General features: G+C 45.5%; 1 protein-coding gene across 1 annotated transcript; it reads right to left on the bottom strand.

The window, feature by feature from the left end:
- Positions 1-6,076: 6,076 nt before the first annotated feature.
- Positions 6,077-14,491, bottom strand: LOC125517292 (disease resistance protein RGA5-like). Its single transcript, XM_048682481.1, has 3 exons — positions 13,863-14,491; positions 10,915-11,150; positions 6,077-8,109 (listed from the first exon to the last, which is right to left on the bottom strand). The coding sequence occupies exons 1-3, from the start codon at positions 14,427-14,429 to the stop codon at positions 6,192-6,194; spliced, it is 2,721 nt and encodes a 906-aa protein (XP_048538438.1). The 5' UTR covers positions 14,430-14,491; the 3' UTR covers positions 6,077-6,191.
- Positions 14,492-14,944: the final 453 nt, after the last annotated feature.

The raw sequence follows: 14,944 nt of genomic DNA, 5'->3' as shown, positions 1-14,944 counted from the left end.
ACACCCTTGCGGATGCTAATCTCCGTTTGGAGCGGTGTGGAGGCACAATGCTCCCCAAGAAGCCACTAGGGCCACCGTAATCTCCTCACGCCCTCACACAATGCAAGATGCCGTGATTCCACTAAGGGACCCTTGAGGGAGGTCACCGAACCCGTACAAATGGCAACCCTTGGGGGCGGTCACCGAACCTGTACACTTTGGCAACCCTTGGGGGCGGTCACCGGTACCCGTCAAATTGCTCGGGGCGATCTCCACAACCTAATTGGAGACCCCGACGCTTGCCCGGAGCTTTACACCACAATGATTGAGCTCCGAACACCACCAACCGTCTAGGGCGCCAAGGCACCCAAGAGGAACAAGCTCTAGGGTGCCCAAACACCCAAGAGTAATAAGCTTCTCAAACTTCACTTCCACGTATCACGGTGGAGAACTCAACCGATGCACCAAATGCAATGGCAAGGGCACACGGAGTGCCCAAGTCCTTCTCTCCCAATCCCACCAAAGCAACTAATGCTAGGGAAGAAAATGAGAGGAAGAACGAAAGAAGAACACGAAGAACTCCAAGATCTAGATCCAAGGGGTTCCCCTCACTTAGAGGAGAAAGTGATTGGTGGAAACGTGGATCTAGATCTCCTCTCTCTTTTCCCTCAAGAACTAGCAAGAATCATTGGAGGGATTGAGAGTTAGCAAGCTCAAAGAAGGTCAACAATGAGGGAAGAACACGAGCTAAAAGGATAAGGTTCATTGGGGAAGAAGACCCCCTTTTATAGGTGGGGAAAAATCCAACCGTTATGCTCACAGCCCGCACAGAGCGGTACTACCGCTCCAAGGAGCGGTACTACCGCTAGGGAGGAAGTACCCCTTTGAAAAACAACAGCAAGGAGGCAAAAGGCCAGAAGAACCGCCGGAGCGGTACTACCGCTCGTCCTCACGGTACTACCGCTCGACCTCACGGTACTACCGCAAATGGTAGCGGTACTACTCCTTGCGAGCGGTACTAAAAAATACATCCGGGCCTACCACCGCAAGACTTGGGACGAGTTTTTGGTCCAGAGCGGTACTACCACTGTAGGAGCCGCGGTAGTACTGCTCTGGAGCGGTAGTAAAAAATTACATCCGCTCCAATTCGCGGTAGTACCGCTGCAGCCTTTTCAGAACACCAAAACTGCCACAACTTTTGCAAACGGACTCCGAATTCGATGAAACCAAGTTTATTGGAAAGCTAGCGACAAGGGCTAACACAATCTTCAAAGAAATATCAATAAGAAGCAAATGAGAAAAGTCCCATAAGAAAATGGTGAGGACCCTTCCTCGGATAAGACCCGTAAAACCTACAACACCGAAAACATCATAGAAGACGCATGCGAACTCCGTTTTCGATGAACTCAAGCTTGTCATCAAGATGACCATAAGCTCTAAGACTCATAAAGAGAACCAAACAAGAACCAAGAAACATGATGGAAGGATGCAATGGTTTGAGCTCTCGACGAACGATACGATCAAGCTACTCACTTGAGAGCCCCCTTGATAGTACAGCTATCGATCCTATAACCCGGTCTCCCAACTACCACCATGAGACCGGTAAAATAGAAAACCTATCAAGGGCAAACCTTTGCCTTGCACATGATCCACTTGAGTTAGATGATGACGATCTTGTCCTCCTCAAGATGGACCACCTTTCTTGATTGCGTTGGTTCGATGAAGACTAGATGATTGCTCCCCCATACTCCACTATGGGTGAGCCACTCTTCGGCACATCTTCACAAGTCCATTGACACCACAATGGATGGCAAGCTTCAAGCACTTGATCTCTTCGTGATTCTCCACTTGAAATTGCACATGGCAATCTTGATGACGATCACTGCTTGATGTCATCCTTCCCATGGGTTGTATGATATCATCCTCTTGACACAAGCCCATGGACACGTACCTAACCCCACATAGACTCTCACATAGACCATGGGTTAGTACACAAAGTGCAATGGACAATGCTTACCATACCATGGGATCACTTGATCCCTCTCGGTACATCTTCTACTCTTTGTGAATTGATCAACTTGATTCACTCTTGACCTAGTCTTGATCAACCTTGAATCTTTCCAACTCTCTTCGTTTGGATGATGTCTTGAAGGTAAACATGAATGATCACACAATCTTCTTCTTCAAGACATGCTTGCAATAAGCTCAACTCTCAAATGACCAATCTTTGGATAATTCCTTGAATAGCACCTTGGTCGACACAAATTCTCCTTGAAACCAACACATGTACTCCAAAAAAGCCTACGGACAAAACCTTCAAATATAACTCAAGGAAACCATTAGTCCATAGAGATTGTCATCAATTATCAAAACCAAACATGGGGGCACCGCATGTTCTTTCAACAGTCAACATAGTGGTGCTGGTGGTGGCGCCATTTTCCTAAAGCAATATGAGCAAAGGATTAACGATTCACTTCACCGGAAACAAGTGGCAAATTTAACTAAATTGGCACCTACATTTTGCCAAAAAATAACTTATTACAAAAAAACTAAATCGAGCATACTAAATCAACTAGCATACTAAATCCACTAGCATACTAAATCCACTAGCATACTAAATCAACTAAATCAAAATGTTCTAAATCAACTAGCCTACTAAATCAACCGAATCATATCAACTAAATCAAAATGTTACATATGAAAGCCTACTAAATCAAAATGTATCAGGGAGGAGGGACAAGGAGGGGCGACTCGAGGAGGGAGAAGATAGTAGGACTGAGGAGGAAGGCGGAGCGAGGAGGGGCCGGCCGGTGGCGACTGGAGGAAGGACGGATCGAGGAGGAAGGCGGAGCGAGGAGGGGGCGGCCAGCGGCGGGTGGAGGGAGGACGGAGGAGGAGGCCGGTACCGAGTCCAGCGAGGAGGATGAGGCGACAGCGGCGCAGATCGGGGGAGAGGCGACGGGGGAGGACCGGCGGCGCGGGGGGTGAGGAGGAGACTGTGAGTGTGTGTGAGTGTGATCTGTGGATGAGGCTAGTGAGTGGGGGGAGATGGAATGGAATAGCATTAGCGCGCTATAGGTAAACGCGCTACTGCTAAACTACCTATCAGTAGCGCCTTTCGGCCTGAACGCGCTACTGCTATGTGTCAGTATGTAAAAATAGACATAGACATAAAAAATACGCTGCTGCTACGTTACGCTGAATGCGCTGAATGCTCATTGATTTTTGTAGTTAATTTAGCAGTAGCGATTATTGCCTGAATGCGCTGCTGCTACGTTACGTAGCAGTAGCGCTGTTTATTTTAACGCGCTGCTGCTATAACTGGCCTCGCGGCGGCGTCGTGGGAATTTTAGCAGTAGCGCTTCTTGGAGTGCACGCGCTACTGATAAACTTGTTTCAGCAGTGAGTTTCCATGGCCCGCGCTACTGCTGCTTAGTAGCAGCGCCTGATTTTAAAGCGCGCTGCTGGTAAGATTCTGTGTATAGGCTTTTCCCTAGTAGTGGTGGCGGGAACAACAGTGATAGAGGAGGCGGCAATGACGGTGGCAGAGGAGGCAGCAACGATGACGGCTTTGACATTGAAGTGCGAAGAACCTTCCCCGGATGCGACGATGATGGCACAGGGTTTGACCCCGTGGGAGTTGGCATTTCTAGGACGGATTGGCTGTCCCTCGCAAAATCGAATAGCAACTAAGTTTCCGGTTAGATTTAAGTTTCAGTTTATGTTAAGTTCAAGTTTTAGTATCGGTTTAATTTAGACTATGTTTTGGCGCATGATAATATAAATTATCTGTTGGATTTCGATTTAGAAGTTTGTTTAAATTGAATCTATGTTAACCTTATCCAAATTTAATTTTTTACTCCACTAAATTTAGGGGATCGGCTATAATCGACCAAAACTTAATGTAGTAAATATACTCCACTAAGGTTTACTCGGTCAGATACTCTATTTTTTTAGAGGAACGGCTAGTGTTGCTCTTACTTGGGGTTGGTTGTTCAATAACTACACCAAAATTCGGCCTTGGCATAGTTAGTTCAGTTACAATTGTGAACTCCACAAACAACAATGAGCTGTTGAAGAAGCAAAACAGGTGCTGTGAAGTTGCACCATTAACAGAAATACATCTTAGAAGATAATTAATCTCTTAATTTATAAGGACTCAGAAATGTGACCGTTAAAAGATAATATAGTTGGCATGCAAACTCCTGATTATTTTCTACATTTATAGAGGAATTCACCAACCAGAGCTAGGCTCCTAGCAATGACTGAAATGCGGCGATGCTTAGGCAGGCCAAATACCTTATAAAAAAGCATCTGCGATTGTACCATATTAAAAAAAAGGAGAAGTATATTTTTTGTCCCTCAATTTTTTTGGAAGTATAGAAATTGTCCCTCGACTTTAAAACCGGCAAACCTTAGTCCCTTAACTTGTTAAACCGGATAAGTTTGATCCCTTGTACCATTTTAAGTGGTTTTCATCCGATGTGGACACGGTTTTGACTAAAAACATGACACGTCGTCCGGACTAGACTGCCACACCACGAACAGCGACTGCACTGTATGTCGTGTACATGCTCGGCCATGGTGGCCTGGCTCACGGGGTGCTGGCCTTCCTCATGCTCGCCATCCAGGTCATGCGGCCAGCACGGGCAGGGGAGCAGGCGCTATGGCGGTCGAGCTTTACGTACCAGGAAAGCTGGCTTTGGATGCTCACGTGAAATCTAAGTAGATGATCGCCGGCAAGACACGCACGTACGTACATGATGTTGACCCCTCTCCGGCGAGAACATGCGAGTAACACACGCACGGGGAGTTGCGGTTGAGCCGTGCTGGTGGTGCTCGACATGCGACGCCACAGTCTACAGACGGCAGCGAACGCGGCTTGGTCACGGTCATTGTCGCCGACGCGCCGCATCCACGAGTCCTGGTCGAAGGCGGCATCTGCGGGCGCGCTTGGAAAAGGAGCAGAAGGTCCCATGGTTCGCACTGACCAGCGGCGAGAAGGCAACGAGCATCGGCGAGAGCACGCACAGACTATCGCGTAGCACTTGACGCCGCCGATGTCTGCGCGGGCGTGCTTTCGCGCAGTGTCGTACAGGTGCAGGACGTGCACGGCCGTGCTTGCTTGCTGGCAGCTCCACAAGGCTGAGCATCACCAGCACCATGTCACATGCAACTCCGACGCCTGGTCGTCGGGGACAAGGTGCCCCAGCGTCCTGTGGCCGCTGCACAGGGACGCCTCCCTCTTCCTACAGGACAAGACGATGAACACCGACCCAGCAATGGCAGGGCTGATCATGCTCCCCACTAAGCATGGCGCTGAACAAACCCGAACAACGTGTCAAGTTTTTAGTCAAAATCGTGTCCACATTAGACGTAAACCACCCTAAACGGTATGAGGGACTGAAGTTATCTGGTTTAAAAAGTTGAGGGACTAAGATTATCTGGTTTAAGAAATTGAGGGACTAAGTTTTACTGGTTTTGAAGTTGAAGGACAATTCCTATACTTTCGAAAGAGTTAAGGGATGGAAAATATACTTCTTCCTAAAAAAACATATAACATAGCAGTGTTAGCGATTGCAGCACAAATCGAACAATAAACTGTTCTGAAGCACGCTTATGACGACACGGTCTGAAGTTGTGTGGATGACTGCAAACTAGGTCTAGGAGCCTCCTGTTTATCAAACCGTTATGTCAGACGTTTTCTTTTTTCCTTTTGCAAAATCTGGCGGCATGCTTCTGACCACACGGTCGAAAGTAATAATTGTTTGGGCGGACAACCCGCGAACCAGGAGCCTCCTGTTTATCAAACAGGTTCACCGAGTACTTCATACAATCTGATCGAGAGTGCATCAGAAATCAACGCCAACGTACTAAACATCCTGAAGCTTATCAAGTAGGAGGCTAAAATATGGGTCCTCGCATGAGCAAAACACTTGAGTAATATGATGCCGGGAGGGAGTGATTTTTTTCCTTTGTATGTTTGAAGTCGTTGTGCTCGTTTGTTGAGCAATAAGTTTGTAAACCCTCTTTCTTAATTAATGAATGAGGCAAAAAAATTGCCTTGATTTCAGAAAAAGAAAAGATTACAAGCAAAAAAAAAGAGAGTGCATCAGGTTGTTGCCAAAGAAGCTCAACTACAAAATCGCTAGTACCCACAAATAAGATTTTAAAGTGCTTAAATATAACACACAAAAAAATGTAAAAAAAAACTACCTCTCGAGCGCAAAGGTAGGACGTCTCGGGTGCACCTCCAGTGCCTTACTGTACGCGGAGGAGACATCGGGTGCCACTTGTTCCGTGGTGGGCGTGCCGTAGACACGTACGTTGACTTGCTCCAGGCATAGAAGGTGCTCCATGCCGTCCGGTGTACAGCCGCTCCAGCCCTCCACTGTGTATCGGATAGCGAGTACTCGTAGACTGCGCATAGCCCCTGCCTCGAATCTCAGGTAAGCTGCGACATCTTCATCAGAATCAAGGGAAATGTGCTCCAGAACCGGGAATGACCCTGAGCCGACCACGATCTTGTCTTTGGGGATACGTGAAACGGACAGATAGGCACGAACAAGAGAGGGCAGCTCTCCAAGAATACGCAGCTCATGACTCGACAAGTCATCAACGTTCAGAGAGAGCCACATGAGATCACGGAGACCACCGATCCATTTGGGAACTACATAGAACAGCCAGTTTCCCAGATTGAGCGCCTCGAGACGGGAAGGAGGATCAGGTAACGAGCCCAGCTGGTCGTTATAGCCTTTAAGACGGCAACCGAGATAGAGTTGCCTAAGGTCTCGGAGCTTCCCAATTGAGGAGACCAGAGCATCAACCCCCTCCACCGTCAAAGAGCCCCCGGATAGGCATAGATTCCTCAGATTGGTCAGCTCGCCCAGACCTGTAATATCCTCCACCAAGCTCTTCTCCATGCTTGAGCAACGTAGGGTGCGGATTGATGTCATGTTCCGGATCCCTTCAGGCAGCCCTGTGCCGTATGGAAGGCGCAGATTGAACAAATTGGGCAGGTGGACTATATCTGAACTGATTTTTGGTTCAGACCAGCAGTTCATCTCCAGTGTCTTCAGGTGCACAAGCCCTCGAATGTCTGCTGGAAGCTCTACGCTGTCTGCTGAAACCTTCAAATACCTCAGCTGAAACAAGTGGCAGATTGCACCTAGCTTGCTTCTCTCACCTGGCACTTCAAATACCAGCACCCGGACATGCTTAAAGGACTCAAGAGGAGGTGCATATATGGACTCTCCAAACTGTGCAAATGATCGGACTTGTGACAGGCCAGTAGCAAGAGTCGACCCTGGTGTTGCGCCACCTGCGCTCAAGTTCAGAGATAATCGGCGGACTTTGTACTTGCAACTATGCATTTTTTCCATTTCTCCATAACTGTGTGCTGTATGCATAAAATTTTCTTCTGCACACTTGCTCAAGATTAAATCCAGGATCATGTCATGTACTCTGCAAGAGGTCACCTCTCCATATATGGTTTCGGCAGGCTGAATCAGACTTCTATTGATAAGCTCATTGAAATAACTCTTAGCAACGTCTTCCAAATCTAGCTCGGGAACACTACTGACAAAGCCTTCGGCCACCCACTGTCGGGCCAAATCATCCCTCCGAATCTCACGGTCCTCTGGATGCAAACCAAGATAAAGGAAACATGCCCGGAGACGAGGAGGTAGATGCATGTAGCTAAGGTTTAATATATTCTTCATCCCTTCAAGGGTAGGATCTGTAGCAAAATTGGTGCCCAGAGACTTCATTATGCTCTCCCAATCACTCCTTGATTTTGCTTGACGGCTAGCCAATAAGCTAGATATAGTTATAATTGCAAGTGGCAATCCACCACACTTCTTCAAAATTTGGGTTGAAACTTCTTCATATTGGGGTGCACAACTATCTTCCGATCTGAACACTCTACCAAAGAATAACCTTTTTGAGTCTTCATTGTTGAGAGGCTTCATTCTATAAATGTGTCCATCGTGCTCATGAGATGCCCTACAAGCGACAACATCCACTCTTGTGGTTACAATTACTGTATTCCCATTACCACCTTCTGCAAAGACACATCGAAGAATATCCCATGTAGGTGGATCCCACAAGTCATCAACTACAATAAGGTACCTGTTGAAATATTCAATCATGTTACATACATTAAACTCTAATACTATAAAAGTTGCAGATATGAGCTAACATCAACCAATGATCATAAGGTACATATTGGGCAAATTATTATAGGTTGTAGATATACGCTAGTTTGGCATGTTTATATTACATCCAACCTTAATAAGACGTGTGACATGTTACAACTCAATACAATATAAGAAAAGTTATAAGCCGGCAAGAAAATAATATCAATATACTCCATTTTAATTCCTTATTTTGGGCTCATCATGTGAAGTGTATATGCATAAGTGCACATACGTTTTATCACTAATTAATGAGGGTACTAAGGAGGATATATAAGAATTTTGAGAGGCTAAATATCCACATCTATTAGTCTATTATAGAAAAAAAAACTCTACACTAGTAAAAGATATTGCAGAGATGGGTCTAAAGAGATGAATCAACGAGGACATGTATTTTAGATTTTCCTAGAAAATAAAAATATGGCAGAATTTCCTACAAAAAGCAAGAATCTTCATTTCCTACATTATTCGGGCTAGCAAGTACATTAATATGTGGTTGTGAATTAATTTAACAGTTTACAAGAAAAAGAGAAATGGGGCAGAAAGTCATACAAAAAGGAAAGCATCTTCATGAAGTAATTTAGTTAGCAATTATATTATCATAACATACATAAGTACTTGGACGCTATTATATATTTAAAATCGAGTACCATCTCCTTTAGGGCCTATTTGATTCACATGATTCTAAAATACACAAGAACATGGAAAATGTGTTATGGCAGTGTCTTGTCCACCCCAATTCTACAAAGCTTGAATTTGATCAAAGTTTAGGTTGAGTGCACCACATGAAAAACAAGGCATTCTTTGGAAGAAGTTTGAGTGGATGAAACTTTTCGTACGAATGTAGTAGGAAGGATTCCTGAGAAGAATTCCTACGTGATTTAATCCTAAAAACCAATGACACACTTAGAAAAAATTGTAAGGATTTGAATCTTCAAGATTTTCTCTAAAAATGTGTTGAATCAAAGAGACCATATAGTATATATTTGATTATTTTTATGAAAAAAGAAGAACTAATTAATACCGAGGAATAAGAGTCCAGACAAATTACCCGTAAGCATGATGTGGTATTGATTTCAATATAATATTTTTCGTGAGCATTGAATTCTTGAATTTTGGAATATTTAGAAAATGCATCTTATCCTTGCAAAACTCTGTTGCTACCTTTATTAGAGAAGATATGACACTTTAAATTGCCCCGTTTTGAAACCCAAAAAACACTAATAATACATCCAATTAATTGCACATCAAATTCTAAAACCAAGACAAGCCTAAATGAAGCAGTTTAAAATAGAAGGGTACTTAATTAATTAGTTCGATATCTTGGGCAAGGGAGTTGATGCCATCAATTTTACAATACTAAGGGGCCTGTTCGGCAACTGCCCAGCTTCCAGCTTCTTTGAATCCGCGAGCGGGGCTGTCCTGAACAACCTGGCTCCAGGAAGCTAGCTCATGGATCTGAGACGGGTCGTAGTACAAAAACTGGGAGCTGGTGTTTTGTGGATCCCATAAATCGAAAAGTAGGAGTTCGAGTTATTTACGGCGAGCTACCACCACAAAGTGGAAGAAAACGTTTCGTCAAGCTAAGAAAATACCGCAACGACTGCCTTCCCTCCCTACCAGGCCAGAAACGAGCTTAATGGGCCAGCCAGCTACAAGCCCAGGAGGATCTGGGAGTTCTTTAGCCGAACGGTGTTTCCAATCCACGATTTTCGTTGGGAAGCTGGAAGTGAGATCCAGAAGCTGGATTTGAAGATTTCTACGCGGGGGAGTTGCCGAACAGGCCCTAAGAGTGTATAACTTCGCCTGATTTTTGACAGTTATTTATATGCAAACACATGTACTTACAAACTACCGACACAAACTTTAGAATGATACAGTGCAACTTTACTCCATTGTACCATAAAATATATGACGGAAGTTTTTGTATATTGTACAACTTCAGAGTTTTTTTTTTCTACATGTACAACATCAGAGTTGATTGTGTATATACTCTTCAAACTCCATTTGTTTATCCAAGTATTGTCTAATTTCTATTGACCTCATATCGCCAACATGTTTGGTAACTGGCTTGATTGTATACCCCACAAGCTTAGCATGATCATAAGGTTGGGTGCGTCAGCCTTGATGTGGTCTCCTTGGCTATGTATGCGACTGCTATGTATGCGACTGATTTAGTTTACCAATTATTTGGTTTTGAAGGGTAAAACTCCTCTCGACAGCAGGTTATCTACCGATATGCGCATTGGTTCTATTCTTCTTCTACTCTATGTTGACGGGGACACTGACAGCCATTTAATTAAGATGGTGTGTACACAACTGAAGCAGGTGACCTGGGATGTTTTAAACCCACATGGGTGGCCGCATTGACAGTTGTTTAACTTATTTGTATCTTCTTCTGCAGTCTGGCTTAACTTTTCTACCCGCAGTTGTTTTTTCATGTGTGTGCGCGCATGCATTCATGTGGTTTTGTACATCCTAACTATGTAGAGGTTGTTTGTGTGCTTATTTGGTTGTATTATCTTGATGCAATATTATGAGTCAAGATAAGACCCCATTGTTCAAACATGCTAAGACAACTACTAAGCCATGCCAAAAGCAAGATGAATGTTGATTTGTTTAGAATAATAGGCAATATATTAATATCAAACGTATAACCCTAGTTAATCACAAAGCCATTATACAGAACTAGATCATACAAAAGTGTACATCGAACTGTCAGATCGAAGTAAATAATTACCTCTTATGTGTGAGATATTCTCTGAGACGGCGTATGATGTATGGCACCTTGCGAGCACGAGAGTCCTCCCCTATTCCAATTCCAAGGTCCAATCCTAGACCATTGAGAAGACTTGGCATGTTAGGCTTTTGTGAGACTGAAATAAATGCCTTGCAGTCAAATTGCCCTCCAATCTTTTCATACACTTGTTTGGCAAGTGTAGTTTTACCCAAGCCAACAAAGCCCACAATGGACACCTGAAAGATCGTGGAAGTCGCCTAGAGGGGGGGGGGGGTGAATAGGCGTTTTAAAATAATTACGGTTTAGGCTTGAACAAATGCGGAATAAACCTAGCGGTTAATTTGCCAAGCACAAAACCTAAAACAACTAGGCTCACCTATGTGCACCAACAACTTATGCTAAGAAAGATAAGCAACTATGTGATAGCAAGATATATGACAAGAAACAATAAGGCTATCACAAAGTAAAGTGCATAAGTAAAGGGCTCGGGTAAGAGATAACCGAGGCACGAGGAGACGACGATGTATCCCGAAGTTCACACCCTTGCGGATGCTAATCTCCGTTTGGAGCGGTGTGGAGGCACAATGCTCCCCAAGAAGCCACTAGGGCCACCGTAATCTCCTCACGCTCTCGCACAATGCAAGATGCCGTGATTCCACTAAGGGACCCTTGAGGGCGGTCACCGAACCCCTACAAATGGCAACCCTTGGGGGCGGTCACCGAACCCGTACACTTTGGCAACCCTTGGGGGCGGTCACCGGTACCCGTCAAATTGCTCGGGGCGATCTCCACAACCTAATTGGAGACCCCGACGCTTGCTCGGAGCTTTGCACCACAATGATTGAGCTCCAAACACCAACAACCGTCTAGGGCGCCCAAGCACCCAAGAAGAACAAGCTCAAGGGTACCAAGCACCCAAGAGTAATAAGCTTCTCAACTTGTAACTTCCACGTATCACGTGGAGAACTCAAACCGATGCACCAAATGCAATGGCAAGGGCACACGGAGTGCCCAAGTCCTTCTCTCGCAAATCCCACCAAAGCAACTAATGCTAGGGAGGAAAATGAGAGGAAGAACAAGACGGAGAACACCAAGAACTCCAAGATCTAGATCCAAGGGATTCCCCTCACATAGAGGAGAAAGTGATTGGTGGAAATGTGGATCTAGATATCCTCTCTCTTTTCCCTCAAAAATTAGCAAGAATCCATGGAGGGATTGAGAGTTAGCAAGCTCAAAGAAGGTCAACAATGGGGGCAAAAACGAGCTCAAGAGATAGGGTTCATTGGGGAAGAAGACCCCCTTTTATAGGAGGGGGAAATCCAACCGTTATGTGCTCAGCCCGCACACGAGCGGTACTACTGCTCCTGGTCCCGGTACAACCGGGACTCACAGTATACGTGCAGAACCCTACCAGGCGGTACAACCGGGAGACCAGGCGGTAGCACCGGTTGAGAAGAACAACCGGAGCAACCGCCCAGCCACTGCTCAACCACCGCATAGGAACATAAGGGATTCACCCCTGAGTGCGGTAGTCGAGCGGTACCGGGCCGGTGCAACCGCATGGCCTTGAGCGCTCGGGCGGCTAAGTCCTGAGCGGTAAAACCGCTCCGGACACCGGTGGTACCGGTACGACCGGACCAACCGGGCCACCACCGCCCGAGTACTGCATCAAAACAGAGGCCTGACCGGTACTTGGGCGGTGCCTGGCCGGAACAACCGCCCAAGTCTTTGCTGAGCAAGATGGCGGTACCACCGCCCGGAAGCAGCGGTACAACGGCTGAGAGCTCCAAGCGGTACTACCGCTGGGGCTCGTGGTACTACCGCTGGGACCAGACAAAAACCACTTCCAAGAAAACAAGAACTGCCATAACTTCTGCATATGAGCTCCGAATTGAGCAAACTCAAGCTTGTTGGAAACAAGACGACGAGTAGCATCAAAACAGCGAAACCTCCAACCGAGAAGAATCTGCAAAACCTCCAACATCGAAAACATTATAGAAGATGCATGCGAACTCCGTTTTCGATGAACTCAAGCTTGTCATCAAGATGACCATAAGCTCTAAGACTCACAAAGAATACCAAACAAGAACCAAGAAAGATGATGCAAGGATGCAATGGTTTGAGCTCTCTATGAACGATACGATCAAGCTACTCATCGAGAGCCCCCCTTGATAGTACGGCAATCGATCCTATAACCCGGTCTCCCAACTACCATCATGAGACCGGTAAAATATAAAACCTATCAAGGGCAAACCTTTGCCTTGCACATGGTCCACTTGAGCTAGATGATGACAATCTTGACTCCCTCAAGTTGGACCACCTTTCTTGATTGTGTTGACTCGATGAAGACTAGTTGATTGCTCCCCCATACTCCACTATGGGTGAGCCACTCTTCCGCACATCTTCACAAGTCCATTATCACCACAAAGGACGGCAAGCTTCAAGCATTTGATCTCTTCGTGATACTCCACTTGAACTTGCACACCGCAACCTAACCCCACAAAGAACTCTCACGAAGACCATGGGTTAGTACACAAAGCGTAATTGACAATTCTTACCATACCATGGGATCACTTGATCCCTCTCGGTAAATATTCTGCGCTTTGTGAGTTGATCAACTTGATTCACTCTTGACTTAGTCTTAATCAACCTTAAACCTTTCCAATTCTCTTCATTTGAATGATGTCTTGAAGGTAGACATGAATGATCACACAATCTTCTTCTTCAAGACATGCTTGCAATAAGCTCAACTCTCACATGACCAATCTTTGGATAATTCCTTGAATAACACCTTGGTCGACACAAACTCTCCTTGAAATCAACACATGCACTCCAAGAAAAGCCTATGGACAAAACCTTCAAATATAACTCAAGGAAACCATTAGTCCATAGAGATTGCCATCAATTACCAAAACCAAACATGGGGGCACCGCATGTTCTTTCAACACCACTTTAAGCTTTCTCTCGCTATTAGTCAACCAGCTGACAAGCTCTTCTCTTGGGCCATCAATGCCTACGAGGTTTGCCGCCGCCTCGTAGATTGCCGACACCCGGGGATCTACAGCAACAACAGTTGAACTTGAATGTATGGAATCATCAATCTTGTACCTCTGGCGTCGGGCATTTTCCTCGATTGCACGAATCTTGAGCTCCTCGATCTGGTTGGCAATCTGATGACGCCTCCCCAGCCTCCTAAGACGCTGAGCCATCTTCCTGACAAAGCCTTTCTTGCCATCAGCGCCTTCAAGATCATGCATGAAGTCGTCGATGCAATTCTCCATGTCATAGGACATCTCCCTGACATGATCCCGCCAGTCCTTAGCCTGAGGATCAAGCTTATCTACAAGCTCTAGCTTGTCAAGGAGAGCTTTCATGCTGCTGAGCTCATCCTTGAGAAACATGGCCTGCCTTCTCACCCCGGTGAGCTTTCTGTACTCCTCACCAAGTAGCTCAGTGAGCTTGCCGATGAGGGGGTTAACCACACCCATCGTCGCGCTCACAATTTCTGCTGCCATCTCGAGCTTAGTCTCCTTCCTCTCTCTGCTTAGTAGCTAGCTAGCTGTGTTTGTGTGCGTGCAACAAGTAAGAAAAGGTTGGTGAAGAGAGCTAGCTAACTCAATGGTGCTATCTATACTACTGGAATCCTGTAAAATATACTCATCTTTATGGCTTTCCTCGAGATTCGCGGGTGCTTTGCCCTTAGTTTACTCAGAACAGCCCATACACTGTATTGGGAGTTACAAGAATCATTTTCCAAATTTATCTAATTAGTATAGTACTCCTATAGATCTGCGCCAAGATTAACAATTCTAACCAAGGCATTGGAGAGCATCTCTATGCTTGTGGGCACAGTTGGGTGGTTCAAGCAAGACGACGATGCTTTTTGTCCCGCTCCACGCGCTTTCACACTTGTTGTTCTAAAGAAGAAGAAAAAAAACTAAAATCAAGATAGCGGCAAATTTTTTTTAGGGGAAATATGGGGAGTTTTATTCAACAAAAGCTCCGGCAGAATCTGCAAGAGGCTAGTTAC

The sequence above is a fragment of the Triticum urartu genome, chromosome 6 (assembly GCF_003073215.2).
Source record: "Triticum urartu cultivar G1812 chromosome 6, Tu2.1, whole genome shotgun sequence".
In the NCBI taxonomy this organism is placed as follows: domain Eukaryota; kingdom Viridiplantae; phylum Streptophyta; class Magnoliopsida; order Poales; family Poaceae; genus Triticum; species Triticum urartu.
Note: the sequence above shows the minus strand (reverse complement) of the source record. Positions and strands in the feature narration are given on the sequence as shown.